The 22527-nt window shown below is 44.2% G+C and overlaps 1 protein-coding gene across 1 annotated transcript; it reads left to right on the forward strand.

Annotated features, from left to right (window-relative positions):
- The first annotated feature begins 15638 nt into the window (after positions 1–15638).
- On the forward strand, positions 15639–21155 carry ZXDB (zinc finger X-linked duplicated B). The gene has a single exon (XM_002763815.6). It carries the CDS (start codon positions 15700–15702, stop codon positions 18148–18150), a length of 2451 nt encoding a protein of 816 aa, XP_002763861.3. The 5' UTR covers positions 15639–15699; the 3' UTR covers positions 18151–21155.
- Positions 21156–22527: the final 1372 nt, after the last annotated feature.

The following is a 22527-nucleotide window of genomic DNA, read 5'->3' on the forward strand; positions in this document are numbered from 1 at the left end:
GTCCACTTCCCTTGAGTGTTAAGTGAAACTCGCAGTTAGTATACTGAGATTACATTAGGAAAGACTTGCCAAGCTGGTGTGTATGTGCGTGTGTGTGTGCATGTCCGTGTGTGTGTTTAAGAAATGCCTTGGCCAGGTAATGTCGTGTAGTATGCATTGCCTTCATTGTATACATTGATTAGCAACCAGGGAGGAGGTCCATGGTAAGGTTTACTTGGCTGCTTGGCTAATACAATTTATTTCCATCTCCATAGCGGGGCTTCTATTGGAGGGAGAGAAAGATTATTATAATTAATAGAAAAAGAAGCCAACAGTTGTAAAGGTACACACTGTGGGTGGTGATTGCATTTATTTTCATTCCAGGCATCAGAAAAAGCTATCATTTTATGTCTGCAATCCCATAGGGCTTGTGGTTATTGGATCTGGGTTACAGTATTTTTAATGCAATAAAACATTAGCATTAATAACATTAGCACCAATCACAAGCATCCTGGTTGCAATATTTGGTGCATACTATCACTGGACATTCATTAAATGAGGCTCCACAGATAGTGGCCCATTACTCCATTTGTTTAATGGCACATGAGTTAATAATAGTGGGTTTCATCTGATGCGGAGGAAAAGGTGACCCACAGAGCTTAGAAGGCATCTATGAGTCACAAGCGAAATTGTAGAATCTGACTTAGCTGGAAGGATGGTACTAAGTGGTGGCAGAGAGAGGAGGAGAAGTGCTAGCCTCAGTGCTGATGTCTGTGGACTGACCCAGTGAAACAGGAGCATGTTTCCCTTTGTCCCCAGTCTGACCTATGTTGGGTCTCCCTGTGGTGTGTATGTGGCATGCTGTTCCCATACATACTTTGCCTGCAGTAGGGTGTGGATCTCCAGGGCGAGGGCGATCCACCAATCAAGGTAAAATTGACATTGATGAGGGTAGGAACTTTCTCAGGTAAGGAAAGGGCAGAGCAACAGCATAGGTCAAGGATTGCTCCACAGTGCCCTTAGTGGAGCAAAGCACATGGGCAGAAAATGAGGAAGCTTCCCTCTCTAGATACTGGTAGGTGGTTTGCTAGGTTTATGCTGGATGATGAGCAGACTAAGACTGAGAATGAACCCATAGTTCATTCCAGGTCCTTGTCCTGGAGGGGATAAGGAGAAAAGAGAAAGGGGACAAGGGGAAAAGAAATGGCCAGTCTCTGGATTTTCTATGAGGGAAAAAAGGAAGAGGTGAAAGAGGCAAGTTTCTTTGCTGGGAGTGGTCACGTCAGGGCCCCCCATGTTCGCTAATCCTGGTAAATCATATTGTGTCCAGTGGGTACATATATCAGCAGAGGTTGCAGCATCTCTGTTGGTGGTTTCCTCATTTTCTGTGAATTAAAACATGGTGCGGTTATGCCAGAAGGGTACGGATTTAATGTAAGCATGACTATGGGCAGTATCTTTGGCTGCTGGGAATGCTATTGTCTGGCATGTTCTTCCAGTATCCCTTGTTTTAAAAAGCCCATTGTGTCGTTCTGTGATACCTGTTACTGTAGGACCAGAGAATAAATGAGAAATCCAAGCAGTGTTGTTTGGTAATGCCTACGGTTGAATCTTCTTTGCACAGAAGTGAGAGTCTTGCTCTCACTGAGTAACTTTGTATAACTTTTGTACACGCAAAGGCCATACAAATTATTTTATCAACTCCTCAATAATATTAACGGAGGTTGGTGCCTTTCGTGGGTGAGCCAAGAGTAAGCCTGTGTAGGTATTAATACATTGTTGTGGCATATGTAATAGTTCCTGCTGCTTCAGAGAGAGGCCCAATGAAATTGACTGGATTTGCCAGTTCTGATACGAACCTTCTCCCGTCGTGCAGTAGGTCCAAGTCTCTAGATTTGTGGTCTGTGGTATAGTCCCTAACAGTTTCTTGTAAATGTCTCTTTGCTGGGTCTATCTTTCATTATGAGTTGATTTTCATATTCTCATGATGCCGAAATGCTCTGACCTCTCCTGTGCAGGGTATAGGGTAGCTCTTACCAAAGTTCCGGTGTCTCCCCTCCCTTCAAGAGCATTGACTGCTCTGGTAGTTTAGCTAGTTTGTCAGCTTCCACGTTGTATCACACCTTCTCCATGTCTATTTGGTGTGAGCTGAGGTATAGTATATAAAGATGTGCAGGGTGGAGGCCAATGTGCTGATATTTCCCCCCCCACATCTCGTTACCTCAAATGTCTCAACCTTGTATGTTCCAGCCCCGATTTTGCCCAAATCCAAACAGAAGAGCCCATTAGCCACTGACCAGGAGTTGCCAAAAATGTGAAGCTTAGTAAAATGTTTGTCAAAGGCCTTCTCTATTTCTAGCAGTGTTGCACACAGCCTGGCCCATTGGGCACTTTGGCCCATCCCCATATGGAAATTGCAGTCTTTGAATAAGGGTGATAGGCTGTGGCTGTCCTTTATCTGGCTCTCTTATACCCTGTGCTCACTCCATTGGTAAAGAAAAGCATTAATTTTCTTGTTTTGAGAGTGCTGGCCATCTTCCCTCCATTCTCCAGTGAGCAAGAGCCAGGTGCGTTTCCAGGGGTTTTGGCAAGTTAACCTCACTGACAGAGTGTGCGGCTCTTTCCTCACACAGTTGTGGCACTCCAGGAGGGCCAGGTTTAGTTTTATCCTGTAGATATCATCTTCATATTAATAAAGAAGCTTCTGCTGCTGATTCAGTTTACCAGGCAGTTCTGTCCATTACCCAGGGCATAACAAGAATCTCAGTTCATAGGGTATTGTCTCTGCTCTGTGAGGGCTTCTTCAGTTTTGATAAGTGCCCCGTATGCTGCCATGGGTGTCTGTTTAGTGAATACTTTAGGCTGAGTCTGAGAGCTACTTACACCAAAAGCCCATGGATGGGCATTTACTTGTCCAATTGGTCCAGAGGCTCCAGGAAGCAAATTTGAGAGCGGTGGAAACTTGTCATTGCAAATCTTGTCCTTGGGAGCACTAGGGGGAGAGCCAAAGTATTAGCCTCCTTTAGGTCACCCAGTGCCTGTTGCTGCTTAGGTCCCCACTGCAAAAGGGAAGCTTTACAGGTGTCTTGGTAGACATTCGGCAAAGATCAGCAAATATTGGAGGTGAGGGATGGGTTGGGCTATCATTCCGATCGAATGTTGGGGCTTCTTTACTGATGTGGGTGGTTTAAGCACGAGGAGCTTGTCTTTTATCAGATTGGAAATGGTTCACCCTTCTGAGTTCCTAGTGTAGTCCCCACATTTTACAGACGAATACCTCACATGGTGTAGGTATTGCCCATCCACTCCCAATGAGAGGTTGTTTACTCAGGCTTGTGATGAACCGTGAAACAGAGTCTTGGTCAGGTTCTGCTAGGAGGATGTCACCGATATAATGCCAAAGCTTAGTTTCTGGTGAAATTGTGGAGCAGGTGTCTATGTCCTGTTGGAAAGGCTGTGCAATTGGAGGGCCATTTAAGCAACCCCAATCAAGCTAGCATCACAATGAAGATGAGGGAAAACAAAATAAATACCCCAAAAGCAAGTGGGTGAAGATGTACTATTGATTCTCAAAGGTGGAGGTGAAATGTATTTGACTTAGCTGTGAAATTTGTACAGAATAGAACACGTTAGCCAAATCTATAACTCGAGATTCAAATTCAGGGGGTGTTAGATGCCCTGGATTAGTAGAAACTTACCACTGATATTTTGAATGACACCCATTATGGCAACAATGTCTGATAGAGGTGCTCTAATAAAGGGAATAGCCCTGTTGAACTCTCTATGGTCTACAGTTGGTTTCCACTCACTGCTAGTGTCTCTTAGTGCAGGTCATATGGGGAATTGAAAGGGGAGGTAGTAGGAATCAGTGCTCGTTTATCTATGTCACCTGTGACAGGCCATAATCCTTCAGTGTCTTGCCTCAGCTTCTGCTGTGGTGTATGAACCAGTAGGGGAAGGTTAACTGGTTCCCACCAGGAGGTGCCCACCAGTAGCATAAAAACTTTAGTCTTGTGTCATGAGTTTATCTACTGCCTCGGGAGGTCTGTTCCAATAATGGGGAAACAGATCATCTTGGGGGGGGCGGCGAGCAGGACAGAAGCATATATTTAGCAAAACTGGGTCAATTTTAGTAGTTAAGAGGAGAATTAACCCTTTAACCCCTTCCCTAGCGGGTAATCTACTGGAGGGAGAGGGAGTTCCTTTTGAAGCATGAATGTTTCTTGGCATTAGGGAGATCTGGTCACCCCTCACTGACAGAGTTAACCAGAGTTGTTCCTCGGAGCCCAAGCCACAGTTAATACGGTAAAAGGGCAACTGTCTGTCAGAAGGGACCTTCCCACACTGCAGGATCCCTGTATGGAAGAGGATTCTTAGGCACTTGGCAGTGATCAGAGACAGGTATGGAATATATGGTTGCCTCTGAAGGGAAAGCCAGCTGGGGGATCGTAATCTAATCCTAGTAAGTATTGCAATTGCTCCAAGATGATCTCACCAGAGATCATCCAACTTGGGACCTTCTTGTGCCTTAGAGTCTAACATAACTTCTTTTGTTCATCTCAGGGTTGATGCATACATGAAGGCCTGGCCGTAGGTGGTTTGTTTGGCCCAGGAGCGGGCAGCCTCAGTGTTGACAGTAACTTTGATTTAGGCCAGGTAAGATATTGTAGTGTTAGTAGGCAACACCTGACTCTGAGTTTGTCTTTCATGAGTTTCTATTAAATCCAGTGCAGCTATGGTCTCTTGAATCATTTAAGCACTAACCACCACACCTAGTAAAGGTTTTCTTAGGAGCCCTGCCCACCGAGAACCAATCAAGTGGACTCAGGACTGGATTCAGACTCCTCCAGTCTTGTCAAGTCATCCTGCCCCACCTCATTAGTTGCCTTCACTCCAACATGTCTAACTGGTGGAGGAGATCTTTGGCCTTGGCTAAACTTTTCCGTTGACAGACCTCCCAGGCCATCATGAGGTCTAATGTAGGGTGGGCAGCCTTCTAAGCCACAAAAATACACATCAGCAATACAAATGTGAACAGAGGTCCAATGCCTCTGTGTGGCGTCTTCCCAAATTCTGCGCTAATTATACAGGATCCTTCAGTGGGGACACAATTTTTCCATCATGTACTATCGCTGCCAATTGGTTTCGTTCCCCATTAGGTGGAATTCACTCCCTGCCGGTCACATTCAATAGAGCCAAGCAGCCCCTTGTTTGGTTCATGTCTCGGTTAAAGAGAGGCTGGGCCTTGGGTAAGAGAGAGGATGGGACTCCTTCTCAGAGCTAGAACTGACCCTTCCTTCTTGGCGCTCCCCCTTTTCCCCCCCATTTTTATTACTTTCTGGGTGGCTGCAGGCAAAGCAGAGGGTAAATATCCCAGTCCCTACCATGGTGACGCTGTGCTGCCTTTTCTTCTGGAGAGCACCTATTCTCCTCTCCAGAGACCTCTCGTCCAAACTGTCTCTCCCAGGAGTTTGGGCTCTTACCTCCTCTTTGGGTGGAACCTGGTGATAAGTTACTGCCAGCAAGGCCAGCACATGCCTCATGGTTAGGAATGCCTGTTCGACCTGAGAGCAGCCTTCTGCAGAGTCCCGGGGTGGGCACGGATATAAACATTTTTGCCTTCAGTCACTATGAATAACACTCTAGGTGGCTCAGCCCAAAGGTTGGGATATTAATATCCCTCTGGGCAGGGGATAGCATGGTGACAACTGCAACATCATAACTGAGTGTCACAACAGCAGATACATGCTATACCTGCTTGCAAAGACCTCTCCACCAGCTGCCCTTAAGAGACAAGCCTTGGCCTGATGTCTCTGCCTTATTGGCTCATTTACTTGCCTAGCTGTCTCCGGGGAGGAGGACATCCTCACATCTCAGACTACCCGAAATTCTCAAGTCAGCCACAGGGAACTCTTCCCACTATAGCCTGTTATGCAGTCCAGAGTAGCTCACCCTCATTCCAGAGGCATGCACTCCCTCTCTTTTTCTACCCAGGTGCACAATGTCCAATGTCTACTGAGGGGCGGGGGAGGACCCAGGCCAGTGGGCTGACCTCCTTCCCCAGTATTTTGGCATATCATACCCCAAAAGTCAGTTCTAATGGTGTGGATTCACTCAACTACTGGTGCTACCTCTAGGCCAGGTCAATGAGGCATAGGACGAGACTGCAAAAAGTATATTGTTGCAGTACAGTCATAAGCGATGCTAAGCCAAAGTGCTACAGAGATATTCTAAATGTAGAGTCTTAGAACTTAAGGCTGCCTAGGACTGACTTTCCAATCGACTGTCCTACTGACTGGGTAGACTGCCTGCCAATTTCTTGTTCCCCAAAATTCCATCCCTCTCACAACTTGCAGTGAGTTCCAAGATTTCTGGGCTGATCAAGAAAAACCACATGACCATGAGATGGCAGCAGCACACAAGAACGTTTTCGATTTTTGTTTTTGTTTTTGAGAGGAGTCTCAACTCTATCGCCCAGGCTGAAGTGCAGTGGGGAGATTTCCCCCCACTTCAACCTCTGCCTCCCAGGTTTGAGGGATTCTCCTGCCTCAGCTTCCCGAGTAGCTGGATTTAGAGACGCCTGCCATCACACCCAGCTAATTTTCATATTTTTCAGTAGAGATGAGGTTTTACCATGTTGGCCAGGCTGGTCTTGAACTCCTGACCTCAGGTGATCCACCTGCCTGGGCCTCCCAAAGTGCTGGGAATACAGGCGTGAGCCACCGCGCCCAGTCCAGAAGCTTTTGATTTTGGCGGTGCTTTGACAGGTTGCCAGAGAGGGGAAGTCTGTCACATCAGGAGACCTTCCAGAGGCAGCAGCAAAGGGCCACTGCCCAGAAGGGGAAGAGGGCAAAGCAACTCCTGGGATAGAGGAGAATAGGAGAGAACCTTTTGTGTCTGGGAGATATGACTCGGCAGCAAAAGAGGGAGTCTCTGGGTCAGAGGGCTCTGGAGGCAAGCAGTGGCATGGGGTCATTTATAGCCCCTGGATTTGCCTTAACTGTGGCTAGCAAATGTCGGTGCACTTCTGTGGGGCATGCAAAGCAGGCAAGCCCTAAATGGCCACACATATGCTTACTTGAGCTATATTTAAAGCAATTGCATGTGTAAAACATTGAGTTTGGCACTGGCAGTCTTTGAGCCCACTGTGAGGATGTATAATGGCAACACAGAGGCCAATATATGGAGGCCATCTTTAACCCACTGCTATAGCAATATGCCACTTCCTCAGCCATCTGATTAACCTGTCTGGCGTGGTCTGAGATGAGATCCACTCAATTTGTACTATCAACAGAACTCTAAGCAGCAAGGTGAGATCAATCTGCAGCATTGTTAACCCAAAGTTAAAACCTTAAGAGCACATGTACAATACTGTTATTGAGTTTCTATCTAAGAGAAATGAAAGCATAGGTCCACATAAAGACTGGCAGGTGAATGTTTATAGCAACTTTATTTGTACTAGTGGAAAACTGGAAACAACCCAAATAACCATATAGTGACATACTATACTACGACAAACAGTAATAAACTATTGATAGAATTAACAGCATGGGTGAATCTGAAAATAACTATGCTGATTTTAAGAAGACAAAAAAGAGTATATAGTATATAATTCTCTTTATATAAAACTCTATAAAGCACAAACTAAAGTGAGAGAAAGCAGATCAGTAGTTGCCTAGGGACAGGGATGGGGATGGGTAGGGAGGGAAGTAACATGAAGGGGCATGAGAAAAGCTTTGGAGGTGATGGAAATGATCATCTTTTTGACTGTGGTAAGGGCTTATGCTTATAAAACTATAACTTATGTGTTATAAATTATATAAATTACATATAATTTCATTTAGTTTTAAATTTAAGGAGTGGCAAAATGTCTTGTGTCAAAGAACCCTCAAAACAACACCTTAACATGATTTATTCACCAGTTAACTTTTCTTTAAACATCAATAATAAATAAAAGTTGTGAGCACCTGTTTGTTTCTATTTGTTTATTTTAGTGTGCTATTGCTTTTTCACATCCCGGGTCATATTTTCAAAGTATCGTTTCACATTCTGTACATGTATGGGATTTTTCCCCCCACTATTAATAAAGAGCATCTCAAGCAAGGTCCTGCTTTCTACCTTAATGGTATGAAAGCATATTTGACTCACACATGAGCCACTCATGGGCAGAGTTATGGGTGGGAAGTCTGATATGTAAGGAACACTCTGGATTAGTTTTCCACTGGTGAGAAAATGAAAAAGTGATGAGCACTTTATCTAAATACCACGTGATGAGTCAAGTACTCAGACATACTAACTGGGTTTAGACTATTCTATTATCAAAATATTCCAATCAATTTCTGTGGACAGTTTGTAAACTCTCATTCCTAATGCCTCCTCATCCTACAAGGTCCCACTCAAAGGTCTCATAGCTTGTCAGACCTTTGGGGACGTGCTTTTTTTTTTTTTTAATTGAAAGGTAAGTCATGTGCAGAGCAGAGTGAGGCAAAATGCAGCCAGCGGTCAGGACTTAAAGACCTCTCCTCCTCCTGGGCCTTGAGAGTTTGGGAAAAGCTCAGGAAGAAAAGCCAACCATCTGAGTCCACTGGGCTTTGAAGCAGGGGTCTTGCATCTGTCCATGTGAGATAAATGATGTGAAAACCACTAACTCTGCTGCTGAACCAGCTGCAGGGAAAGGCTTTTCTTCTGATCAAGGTGACCATCTGGCTGTTGAACCTCATTTTGCACCAGGCCCTGATCCTTGAGCTGAGCCTGAGTCCACAGTTCACCTGCTGGAGAACCCAGAGTCAAAGCCCAGGCCCAAGTGAGGCCATCTGATTGCTGTTTGGGGTCCCAGGGACCACACTCCTGGCATTAGGAGGGCAGAGGGGAGGATGACAGTGAAATGACCAGAAGGTAAAGATACATGTGGATATTCTATCTTCACTGGGTCACATGGATGAAAGACAACAGAAGCTGGTAGTCAGGACACAAAGATGGCTGATTGTTCCACAGACATGGAAGGCAGGGGGCCACGTCTTGTAAAGTCCCCCAGTGTGCAAATGACAGAGACAGTTCTTACCACTGATGTGCTCTACTGGCAGACAGTGTGGAATTTTCCTGGAGAAGGCTCAGACCATCAGTCCCTGGTCCATCTTCTGGCCCCACAAAGAGGCTGATCAAAGAGAACATCCTCCATAGTGAGAGTATTGCACAAATGATTCCCTTTTTAGAAATTCTTCTAAGGCAGCCAGAAGATGACAAGTTTGCAGATGAAAGGAATCAGAACCTGGGCAAAATCTTGGAGTGGTCGAATGATCCCTGAATGTGGTTCGGAGTGTTTTCACTAAGATGAAGCAGAGGGAGAAAGAAAAACTCTGCACCCATACAAACTTAGAGAGAAAGCTGGAGCTTAATGTAACAGAGACCAGTCACGCTAGGAAATTTTATTACATTCTCGGGAGGGGTCCCAGGGTTCTGTGTGTGGGCTGGTTTCCGTGTTGCAGTAATTGTCAAGCTCCCCAAATTCCTACAGAATCACTGAATTACCCTTGGCAGAAATGCGGAATTACCCCTAACCCCACCCTCATGCTCCACCTGGACCAGAGAGAAAAACAACTACTTAAATTTTCAGAAATTACCAAACCTTGGCTCTAGCTCCACATCCTCGGCCACAGAAAGGAAAGTTGGAGTGAGGAACAGGGTGAACAAGAACTGCACCCACGCGCTGCTAGCACTTCCTCTTTTCGCCTTTTGCTCTTACGTGTGGGGTCAGAGGTTACTAGGCAGGGGTCACTAAGATTGTCAGTGGGAGGATGCAACCCCTGGTTAGTCCCTCCCAGCCAGTTCAACATGGGAGGCTCCCAATTCCCCTTTCCCGTTTCCTGTAAGGAAAGACACCACAGCTGTGCATCCCTCCTTTAGAAACTGCAGATTGGAGGTCTGTTTTTCCACAGAACCTAGTTCTGAGCCATTTCTAGCAAGTGAGAGTGACTGATTGGAAGCCTAATGGTGACAGCTACCCAGGGGTCAGGCTTAAGTAGTGGATTATCCTGGTAGTGAACGAATTTCAGATTTTACATTTGCATTGCAGCATTGCCAGAGTGACAATTAAGAGAGTTGGACCTGGCAGCAGGCAGGACCAACATTTAAAAGATAAACTCCCAGTTCATATACACGTCCTTGTGTTCAAGGTCATGCAGCAATATGCGGGAAGCCAGCGCAGTCCTGCATGTGAGTGGAAGGCTGTGGGTTAATTTGTCATCTGTGCCTTCTGAACACAAGAGGTGACTATGCTCTGTACAGCCCCAGGAAGAGAGTATTCAAGATTGAGTACTATTTTAGTATTTTTTTTTCTCATGATTTGGTGGTATCTCATTATATCTCTTGACTATAGACACACCAAAAGAAAAGGGAATTTTCGTTTGCTTTCTTTCTGTTGTTATTTTGGTTTGTTGATTTCTTCTTTTTCCTCTTTTTTTTTTTTTGGTTACTAAAATGTCTCTCTTTCTCAATACAAGTTGCAAATTCAATGACTAAATGATGGATTATTTGCCACATAAGAAGGGCAAAATCATGGGCTATTTGCTCCCATGAATTTTTGCCTATTTTAGACCCTAAACCAAATTGAGAAAAGCACGATTAAAACACTCAAAATGCCAATATAGTAACATGTATACACTTTGTGAGACTAACTCGAGAATCTACTGCCCTGCTTCTCCATGGATAGGGCTCTGTAAGGCAGGACTTTAAATGAAATCCAAGCACCTTTTCTCTATCTGTTTAGCTCCAGTGCAGGAGAACAGATCAGCATTTAAGGTATAAATGAAATTAGTCTATTCCTGAAGAGAACATTTGCTAGTCACATTTGTGGTGGAAGAAGCAATCTCACAACACAACAAAGCTCTCCTTGTGAGTGGAGCAGGCAAGCCCTGGGTAGGGTGAGACTACAGGGCTCAGAGGCTCTAATGCCCTAAGCCAGTGATGCTCCTTTGTGCCAGAGGCTGGGTTTTGTAGCAAACTCAGTCCAGGCCAGGGAGCACTGGGTCTACCAAGAAACCTAAGTAGTCAACTAAACCCCCTGAAATAGCCAGACCTATTTCTTTAATCATTAGCATTATCTGTATACCTTTAGGGGGTACAAATGCAGTTTTGTTACATGGACATATTACCCAGTGGTGAAGTCTAGGCTTGCCAGAGCAACAACAGGGTGGTAGATCATCTCCCTTGTGCAGCCAACAGCTGTAACCGTGGCAGGTAGGGTGCCTACTGTTCATACCGACTACAGAGAGCATGTACTTCTCTAACCTGATAAAAGATATGAAGCTGGTTATCAATTTGTTGCCTCTCACCTCCAAATTCACCCTTCGATATATATTCTCTGATAATAGAGAGATTTTAAAAGTATCTCTCCTTTAAAGTAACACCAAAGAGCAGGATGTTACACTTATGTAATAGAGGGCTCTGGAGGGACAGGCATTGAAAACGGAAGTGGTACTTCTATGATTTCTGACTCTCTGAGGTGCAGAGGTGAGGACATTGAGGATGCTTTGTCCCAGGCCTCGGCCCAGAACAACTGTCGCTCAGCAAACCTTCAGTCCTGGTGTGGCCTGATGATCGGCTTCTTGTGGCCCTATTGAGAGGGACATCCTGTACTCCAAGCCATTTGTCCACTGCTTCCCTCTGCTCACTTGCTCCATAGCCACACACACACACACACACACACACACACACACACACGACCAGGTTCCTGTAATCCTTTCAATACCTCTCAATACGGAGCTCCCACCCTGATCCTGTGCATGGGTCATTGTTTACTCCAGGCCTCCAACTGAGCCAGGACCCCCCAATCCCTACTTCACAGCCATATACTAGACACCAGCTATGGCTTGTCCACACTACCATGCTCCAAAGGGTGCCTTCTTGCTTCCTCTTAGACTGTAGACCAGTTTTGGCTTTGCAGATCAGCTCAGGTACTGACTGGCAAACCAGTGGAACTTCTCTGCCATCCAGTGGGTTCTTCTCCAATGTGGTGTAAAATCCAGCCTTTGGGAGAAGTTTTCATTCTAAATTTGTCTTTCCTTGGGTACTCGCCCCCAGCCCCAGAAAACCCCAGATAGAGTTGTTCTTATATCCTATATAAGATCTTTTTTCATAGTTTAATGATTCTTTATGTTAAACTTTCCCCTTCTAGATCACTGTGTGCTTTCTATCTCCTGACTGGATCCATACTGCTACAGAACGCAATATCTACAGCAAGCATTATTCTTAACGGAGAATCACTGAAAGCTTTCTCTTTAAGAGCTGCATCAAGTAAGGATGTCCACTACCACCACTTCTACTCAATAGTATGCTGGGGGTGGGGGTGGGGGTGGGGTTCCAAACAGAGCAGTGGTGCAAGAAAAAGGAATGAGATATTTGGAAAGGAAGAAGAAAGACTGGCACTATTTGCAGACGATATGACAGTGTACATCAAATTCTACAAAGTATTACAGACCAATTATTAGGATCAATAGAAGAGTTTATGCACTCATAGGATAAAATGTTAATGAACATAAACCAGTTGCATCCTATTTACCAGCTACAAATTTAGACAACGAAAATTTCAAACATAGGATTTGCAAACTATGACATGCCTAGGATAAAAAAAATTGCCTGTGGGAAAAATATAAAATGTTATTTGGGCGTATTAAAGGATATCTTATTAAAAGGAGAGGCAGACCATAACCATGAATCATTCAGTATTGAGAAGTCAAATCTACAATTTCAGCACAATCTGAATTAGAACTCCAAACTAGCTTTTGGTTGACGTTTTCATGATGAGTTTATAATTTAAATGGAATTGAAATGGGCCAAAGTTAGCCAAGACACTTTTGAAGAACAAGGTGGAATTGACTTGCCCTATTCAAATATCAAACTTGACTATCGGTCTGTAGTAATTAAGACAGTGTGGTATTTCAAACAGACAAATGAGGCCGAGCATTTAATAAAGAGTATAGAAACTGGCCCATATGTGTGTAGATACTTCATTTACAGCACTGTAAATCACTTGGCAAAAGGCAGACTTTTCAATAAGTGGTTTCTGAGAAAACTGGATATTCACATAAATAAATAAATAAATAAACTCTACTCAACACAATACACAAACAGATGTCAATTGCGGTTGGATTAAGACCTGACTGTGAAGGGCAATAGCATACATATTTTAGAAGAAAATATAGAGATTGCTTTCATGGCCCAGGGTTTCTTAAAAAAGAAAAGATTTATTAAAACAGATTTCTTAAAAAATCCCTAACCATCAGGGTAAAATGATGAATTTGACTATATTACAGTTAAGATCTTCTGCTCACCAAACACAGCACAGTGCAAGGGAAAACACAAACAGAGCCGGGGAATACTTTGGCCACAGGTGTGGACTAGTATTTAGAATATTTAACAGACTCATTAAGTCAGTAAGTACCAGGTGAAAAATAGAATAGAAACATGGGTTAAAAGAGGTAAATCTGAATAGGTCTTCCTCAGAATAGAAACTCCAAAAGGCTCATAAACACGAAAATGTGCTAAAGCTTAATAGTAATTTGGGTATTGCTCAAGAGTAGACCGGCAAAATTTAAATTCTGGCAATACTTGGTGTAGGTGAAGATGTGGAGCAGTAGGGACTCTCTGTGCTGCTGGTGGGATTGACAACTGGCCCAATCACTACAGAGAACAATTTGGCATCATCTGGTAAAGCTAAGGATATCCATATCCTATGGCCCTGTGATTCTATTCTTGGATATATACCCTAGAGAGACTTTTACACATGTGTCCCATGAGAAATGTGCAAGAATGTGCATGATAATCCTTGAAAATTAGAAGCAATCCTAATGTCCATCCGTTGTAGAATGGAGTGGCATAATCATACCACAATCACTTTGCTATAAGCATATGCTGGAACGACAGTCAACGATGGAGACAAAGGCTGTGCTTACTTACAGCTATTATGAACAACATGGACGAGTCTCTCAAGTATAATACGGAGTGAAAGAAGCAAGCTATAAAAGGAAGCATGCCTTATGATTTCATTTATACAACTGCATATCAACTCTATTGTTTAGGGATGCATACAAAAGTGATAAAGCTATAAAGGAAAGTGGTGAAATGATTATTACAAAGTCAGGGCAGTGACTCTATCCATATAGGAGAGTGTGGGTTGTGATTGGGAGGAATATGGTGGCTGTATTCTGGAAGGCTGGCAGTGGCCTATTGCTTGACCTTGGTTCCGGTTACATAGGTGTCTACTTTTGTAAAATAATCTAAACCATACAGATACATTTTATGCACTCTTCTATAGCTCGGATTTGACAAACGCTTCCTCCAGGAAAAGTACCAGAAAGAAAAGTATGTGGAGTAGACATTTTGAAGAGGTTTGAATAGTTATCGATGAAAAACTTGATCTTCCAGTCAAGAGACCAAGTGTCCACTGTCATTAAAAGAGGGCGAGAGAGCTGGGAGTAGTTAAACAACGGGTTACTCGCCCCCCGCCCCACCACCACCACCAATCTAGTCATCTCTCTAAGTCTTCTCATCTCAGATATTCCACCCTATATTTGTGTCAATTCCCAACTCATTCCTGACATACAAATTGGAGGATTGTCGTCATCATTAATAAGATCATTAGGCACCACAGGCCCAGCAAGCCTGGGCCGCCACACTTAAATGCGAGCAGGTACACCAGGGCGATTGGACATGATCGTGTGTGCCTCTTACTTGGCAGAGTCCATTGCAGTGACTGAGGGTTTAACCTTAACACATTTAACTGGAACTCCTGCCCAGAGGCCTCCGTGTGCTGGAGAATGCAGAGTCAACTGAGGAATGCCCTCATTGTGCTTTGAGCGTGGACATGAAATTTATCATGGTACAACCGATGGTGGAAGGGCAAAGAGTTGGTTTACGTTGTGCACTGTATAGGGAGAAGCCTGGAGTGGGTTGGGTTTTTTTCTGGATTTCGATATAAATTGTTTCATCCTCCAGGCTTTGCATTTCTACACTGAACAGTGCTAATATGTTTTGGCCGCATCGCTCACTCGTTCTAATCTCTGTATCAGCAAGACAAAAATTGAACTATGTGGCAAATTTTACCGAGGACTTTGCTCAAGACAATCGTGAGTATGGAAGTTGTCCCGCGGGGAGGTGGGAAGGGGAAGGACATTTTCAGCAGAAATGCCAACACTATGGTGGTCTAACGCTGACACAGACAGTTTATTCTCTCAGGAACTGTCTTTCATCCATCAATCCAGCCAGCCAGCTAGTAAACAAATTTTAACACACGAAAAGTACGAAGCAACACGTCTAACACTGGGAGGGGCTGGGTTGTGTTTATTTGGGTATATACAATGAGTCACGGATTAAAATTGCTTTTAGCGGATAGCTACCTAGGTGTTCCACAGCATTAATGAACAAGCTGTCGTCATTTCCCCATTACCTCAGAAGACCTCCTTAGTTGCTTACTTATATTAATGGTAGAACGTATTTACGCATACCAGGCTCTACCTCTGGGCTTTCTCTTCTGTTCCAGAGACCCAGTACCAGAATATTTAAATCACTGTGGCGTTAAATACGTTTTAATATCTGATAGGGCCAGTTTCTGCGCATTGCACATTTTTTTTTTTCCCTTTCAGGAACGTGTTCGGGCCCGCGGCAGGGGGCGGGGTCGCGCCTCCGCTGCGGCTCTGGTTCCAGCCGAGCCTCACGGACGCAGAGATGGAAATCCCGAAGCTGCTCCCGGCTCGCGGGACCCTACAGGGCGGCGGCGGCGGCGGCGGCGGTATCCCCGCGGGCGGCGGCCGGGTCCACCGAGGCCCTGACCCGCTGGCTGGCCAGGTCCCCACGCGCCGCCTCCTGCTGCTCCGGGGCCCCCAAGATGGCGGGCCCGGGCGGCGGCGCGAGGAGGCCCGCACGGCTTCACGGGGCCCTGGCCCGAGCCTGTTGGCGCCGAGGCCCGATCAACCTGGCGGCGGCGGCGGCGGCGGCGGCGGCGGCGGCGGCGGCGGCGGCGGCGGCGGCGGCGACTTCTTCCTGGTGCTGCTTGACCCGGTGGGTGGCAACCTGGAGACCGCGGGCTCGGGTCAGGCCGCAGGGCCTGTGTTGAGGGAGGAGGCCGAGGCGGGCCTAGGGCTCCAGAGGGGCGAGAGCGGCGCGAACCCCGCGGGCCGCCCTGCGCTGGGCCCTCGCTGCCTGTCCGCGGTTTCCACTCCGGCCCCGATCTCCGCCCCCGGCCCCGCCGCGGCCTTCGCGGGCACAGTCACTATCCACAACCAGGACCTGCTGTTGCGCTTTGAGAACGGCGTCCTCACCCTGGCCACGCCCCCACCACACGCTTGGGACCCGGGGGCCGCGCCTGCCCAGCAGCCCGGGTGTCTGATCGCCCCGCAAGCCGGGTTCCCGCAGGCCGTGCAGTCGGGTGACTGCCCAGAGCTGCCGCCCACCCTCCTGCTAGCCGAGTCGGCCGAACCCGCGCCTGCTCCGGCGCCCGAGGAGGAGGCGGAGGGCCCGGCCGCCGCCCGGGGCCCCCGCGGACCGCTGGGCTCTGCCCCAGGCGTGGTGCTGTACCTGTGCCCCGAGGCGCAGTGCGGGCAAACCTTCGCCAAGAAGCACCAGCTGAAGGTGCACCTGCTGACGCACAGCAGCAGCCAGGGCCAGAGGCCCTTCAAATGCCCCCTGGGTGGCTGCGGCTGGACCTTCACCACCTCTTACAAGCTCAAGAGGCACCTGCAGTCGCACGACAAACTGCGGCCCTTCGGCTGCCCGGCGGAGGGCTGCGGCAAGAGCTTCACCACCGTGTACAACCTCAAGGCGCACATGAAGGGCCACGAGCAGGAGAACTCTTTCAAATGCGAGGTATGCGAGGAGAGTTTCCCCACGCAGGCCAAACTCAGCGCCCACCAGCGCAGCCACTTTGAGCCCGAGAGGCCTTACCAGTGCGCGTTTTCCGGCTGCAAGAAGACGTTTATCACAGTGAGTGCTCTGTTTTCCCATAACCGCGCCCATTTCAGGGAACAGGAACTCTTCTCCTGCTCTTTTCCGGGCTGCAGCAAACAATATGACAAGGCCTGTAGGCTGAAAATTCACCTGCGGAGTCACACCGGCGAGAGACCTTTCCTTTGTGACTTTGATGGCTGTGGCTGGAACTTCACCAGCATGTCCAAACTCTTAAGGCACAAAAGGAAGCACGACGATGACCGGAGGTTCACCTGCCCTGTGGAAGGCTGTGGGAAATCTTTCACGAGGGCCGAACATCTGAAAGGCCACAGCATAACCCACCTGGGCACGAAGCCTTTCGTGTGCCCTGTGGAAGGCTGCTGTGCCAGGTTCTCCGCTCGCAGTAGCCTCTACATTCACTCCAAGAAACACCTGCAGGATGTGGACACTTGGAAAAGCCGTTGCCCGATCTCCACTTGTAATAAACTCTTCACATCCAAGCACAGCATGAAGACGCACATGGCCAAAAGGCACAAGGTTGGCCAGGATCTCTTAGCTCAGCTAGAAGCAGCAAATTCTCTTACACCCAGCAGTGAACTTACCAGCCAGGGACAGAATGATCTCAGTGATGCAGAGATAGTGTCTCTCTTCTCTGATATACCTGATGGTACTTCTGCTGCAGTGCTGGACACGGCATTGGTGAACTCGGGAATCTTGACTATTGACGTGGCTTCTGTGAGCTCGACTCTGGCAGGGAACCTCCCTGCTAATAATAATAATTCCGTAGGGCAGGCTGTGGACCCTCCGGCCTTGGTGGCCACCAGCGACCCTCCTCAAAGTCTGGATACCTCTCTCTTTTTTGGAACGGCCGCCACTGGTTTTCAGCAGAGCCCCTTAGATATGGACGAGGTCTCAAGTGTAACTGTGGGGCCACTGGTATCTCTGGGCCCTTTGGCCATGAAAAACTCCAGTCCAGAGCCCCAGGCTTTGACACCCAGCAGTAAGCTAACAGTGGACACAGATGCTCTGACTCCTTCCAGCACCCTTTGTGAAAACAGTGTCTCGGAACTACTGACACCAACCAAAGCGGAGTGGAACGTACATCCTGACTCTGACTTCTTTGGACGGGAGGGAGAGACCCAGTTCGGATTCCCCAATGCAGCAGGAAACCACGGTTCTCAGAAAGAAACAGATCTTATCACTGTGACTGGCAGCTGCTCATTTTTGGTATGAACCGACTCTATTCATTCCTCGCCATGTGGCTTACTTTTATTACAGTCAATTTTGAGGATATTCTGGACTAAATGTTTAAGTGCAGTCATTTATTTGTGGTTTTCAAAAAGAGCACCGCCCTGGAATACAAGTTTGGAGGTCTAAATTCTGACCTTGAGTCTGGAACTGACAAGTTGTGTGACCCTGAGCAAGTCACTTAACCTATCTGAGCCTTAATTTCCTTATTTATAAATTGAGGTGGTTTGAACCGATTGCTTGTAAGGTGTTGCTGCTCTGATTGCTTGTAAGGTGTTGCTGCTCTGTGATCCCTTGATAATACTTTTCTTTCCTTGAAAAATATGAGAACGCTTTTCAGTGATGTGGCATGTCTTTTTTTTTTAACTGCTCCCCACCCCTGGCATGTTCTTTTGTTGGCAAACATGCATAATGTTGCATCATATTATGATGAACATCCATGTACTTTTCACCCAACTTCAGCAATTATGAATCCATGAACAATCTGTTTAAAGTAGCCCTACTCAATCTCCCGTTGTAGCATTATTTTGTAACAAATAGCAGATATCTGATCATTTTATCCATAAATATTATATATGTATATATATACATATATATATATCTGAAAGCTGTCAGCTGATATGGAAAAATGATAATTCCATTATCATAAGTGATATTTACAGTAATGCTTTAATATCTGTAAATATCCAGTGAGGGTTGAAACTTTCAATTTCTTCATAAATGCTATTTGTTTTATTATTTTTAATTAGTAGAATCCCGTTAATCTCCTAAGTGTCTTTTTAATCCTTATGTTTCCCCTTCATCTTTCTTTTTTTCTTGCCATTTTATCAAATGAGGTTGTTTCACATGTAGCATTTGCCACAATTTAAGTTTTGCTAATTATATCCCTATGGTAATGTTTACTGTCCTCTATTCTCTGTTTCTTTAATTTGCTGGTTATGTCTAGAGACTTGATGAGATTGAAACATGGCTTTTGGCATGAATGTTTCATAGATTATGTTGTGTTCATTTACTAGGTGGCACATAATCTGGTTTCCTCTCTTTGTGGTATTAGAAGCTACTTCAGATAAATGCATTAATTCATGATGCTTCTGATATGATGAATCATCCTGGTGTTGTTACTAATCATTAGGGGAGGAGGAAATGCTATGTAATAGAAATATTATTCAATGCCAAAATATTTTCTTAAATACTCAAAGAACTAACAAGAAAAAAATAGATAGCAAAAAATGTGTTGGCTGTTCTCATTGTTTATCTTCCTGATTCTTTTGATGATGGAAGGCTGTTTTGTGGAAATTATCAGCCAAGACTTTGACATGAAATAGACCTAGGGTTAAATTTTGGCTCTGTGGTGTTGGATAAGTGGCCTTGAATAAATTAGTTACTAAGCCTCAGTTTTCTAACTTTTAACTGATCATAGCAGTGCACACACATACCTGACACTGTTAAATTTTCTTCTTTTCCTGTTTCTTACGTTAAGGAAAAATACTATATGTTTTGGCATATTTTGGTAAACTTGTACCATTTTTACTTTCTCAGTGCTTCCTTCTATAAGGCAGTAATTGGAGTATTTTAATCTTATTCATGTACAGGCAAAAGATCTTTATGAGTAGCAAAGGGAATCTATTTATTCCCTCTTACCTCTACCGAATAATTTTCTCTCCAAGAATTGTTCTGGGAAATACCAGGAGTGGAGACATTGCCACATGCATAACAGCATATCTCTCCATTCGATCAATTTGTCACCATCTTTGCTCTGTTTTGAAAGTAAGGCTTCTCTGTAACTGTAAAGCCTCCTGTTCCCTGAAAATCTGATAATGGAGCTGTGGAGGTTTCTTTCTTTCTGTGTTCTGTAGATCTCATTGTTTGCACTTGCAGTTTCCCAGAGTTGAAAGGAAAGATTGAATTGAAATATTGTGTAAACTGTCTGTCTTACATTAGTGTAGCATTTTGCAATTTGGGGAGCATCTTTACATCTTGTGTCTCATTGTTGTTCAGAACGACCCTGGGAAGTAGTTTTGGCAATGTCTATGTTATGTTTTATGTAATTTAGCCAACTCCCATTCCAACTCGGCTTTGACTAAATCTGACAATTCTCTATATAGCTTAAAACAAAGAAGTTACATTCTTTTCACCCATCCTAGTCTACCTATCCAGCCTTCATGATTCATTCTTGTGTCAACATTAGTTGCTATTTTCCATTTGAATTGGTTTCTCTTATGGTCGGTTTACTTTCTTCTCCACTCCCTTTTCTGCACATTCACGTCCTTGCCATGCCTTTCTGTCCTTTTTTTTAATGGATATATCTTTTTCCTGCCATTATCCCTCAGACATTCTCCTCATGGCACATTTTCTTCAAACGCTAACATTTACTAAGAGTGTATATTGGAGTTCTGTGCATATAGGAAGAAATTATTTTCTGAGCTTAGGTAATACTATGTGTATATGTGATTCAAATGATGAAGATTATTTTCTATACCCTTCAAATGAGAAGTGGATTTCTGTTTCATTACTTCCATTTTTAAGTTTTTGCCAGAGAGTTTTGCTAATACTCTCTTATTTGTTCTAGTGTACTAGTCCAGTAGTGTTTGCATGTGGATGTCTGTGGATGACAGTTATTGTGGCACTTTGGCAGTGCACTAAAAATTTGCCACTATGAAAAGTTTCTGTATTGTGTGTGTGTTGAGATGCACACACAGCTACACTCACATATATATTAAAAGTGGTTGTATTCATTTAGTAAAAAACAAAAAGTAGACATACTTTTGTAAATCAGATAAATGCTTGGAATTTGATTGTGTCTACCAATTCAACAGTTTTCCCTCTTTGCTCTGGAAATATTTGTACTCAGCATATTTCAAAAAATGTTGTCATTCATTAAGGCCTCTTAAATAGACCACTGTTTTTTGTGTCTGGCAGATAAGTATGTCAAGGATTGAGATGAACACATAAGTCATTGAAATTAAATAAATATATAAACATAAAGATAATTTAATGCTGTGACTTCATTTTTTAAATTCTTTAAACCAACTTTCTCCCAATAAAAAATTATAAACTATATATTTTCCTACTTATTCCTTGAATTGTCAAAAGACAAATGTTACATTCTCAAAGGGAACAGCTTTTATTTGTTCATGGGCTCACAAAGTTTCACTGAACAGATTTCTTCAAATGATTTCTCTTTCAACATGATTTTCTAGCAAAATCGTGGAGAACAGCTTTACACTTTCGAGGTAATAAGTTTAATTCTGTTGGTGGTGACAGGATGCACATGACTGGTCTGAAAAAAATTTGCCATCCCTCTTTTTAAGTAATGGTACTTGTTTTAATTTTATTCTGTTTCCTTTCTGCTTCACCTCTGGCATTGACTTATTAAAACTTCTCATCAATTGAAAACACAGTAACATAATGGCTTAAAAACAATTGTTTGTAGGGGCTCCATTTATCATGTTTGCCATATGCTAAAAATATACTGATATTGGTGGGTTTTTTTTAACCAGTTAGTATAATTAGTACAACAAAATGCTTGAGCAGTAGATGAAAACATGGATAGTCTATGAAGTTTGTCTCTGTGACTTACATTTTTCATGTTCATATCCGGGAAACATATGAGAAAGTAATTTGTAAGCTGGAGATTACACTGTATATATTTCAAATTAACAAATATTTACTGAACATCATTGTGCAGATTATACCATAACATACTGAGGGGTCTATGATAGAAGTAGGTTATGGTCTATGATACCATAACATACTGAGGGGTCTACAATATGACCCTGACCTTTAAGGAGATCACTGTTGATGGGAAGAGATAGAAAAATAATATATCTAAAACTTGGAGACAAAAAACAGAAAAATGTTTACTTGGGTACCAAAATGAAAATGATTAAGAGGTGAAAAATAAAAGCAGTAAGAATAGTGAGATGTTTATTCTGGACACAGAGATGAGCCAGCAAGTATATTTTAATAGAAGATTCAAGTCATGGAAGTGTACAATGTCATGGAAGTGTACAATGTCATGGAAGTGTACAATGTGGATTAGATGGGAAAAACTGGAATAAGAAAATTAACGAGAAAGCTTTTGCAGCTATCAAGGTATGATATGAAGGATGAAGCCAGGACTAGGATAGAGTCAGTGGAAATCAAAAAGAAGAAAGAGATATTGAAAAATATTTTTAAATATTTCCAGTATTTGAAGACAGATTTCAAATATCAGATAATTTCAAATATCTCTTCAAATACTGAAGAGAGGAGGGAGTATTACTTAGTGCCTCATTAGAGTGGGAAGAAGGAAGGGAGAGAGACAGATTATCATAGAAACCAGGAATGGTAACTCAAGGTTTCTTGGGGAGTATAATAATC

Source organism: Callithrix jacchus, chromosome X (genome assembly GCF_049354715.1).
Source record: "Callithrix jacchus isolate 240 chromosome X, calJac240_pri, whole genome shotgun sequence".
Taxonomy (NCBI): Eukaryota; Metazoa; Chordata; class Mammalia; order Primates; family Cebidae; genus Callithrix; species Callithrix jacchus.

What these genes read in the sequence shown, in the direction of transcription:
- ZXDB (XM_002763815.6), top strand. Translation starts at nt 15,700, where the DNA reads ATGGAAATCCCGAAGCTGCTCCCGGCTCGCGGGACCCTACAGGGCGGC.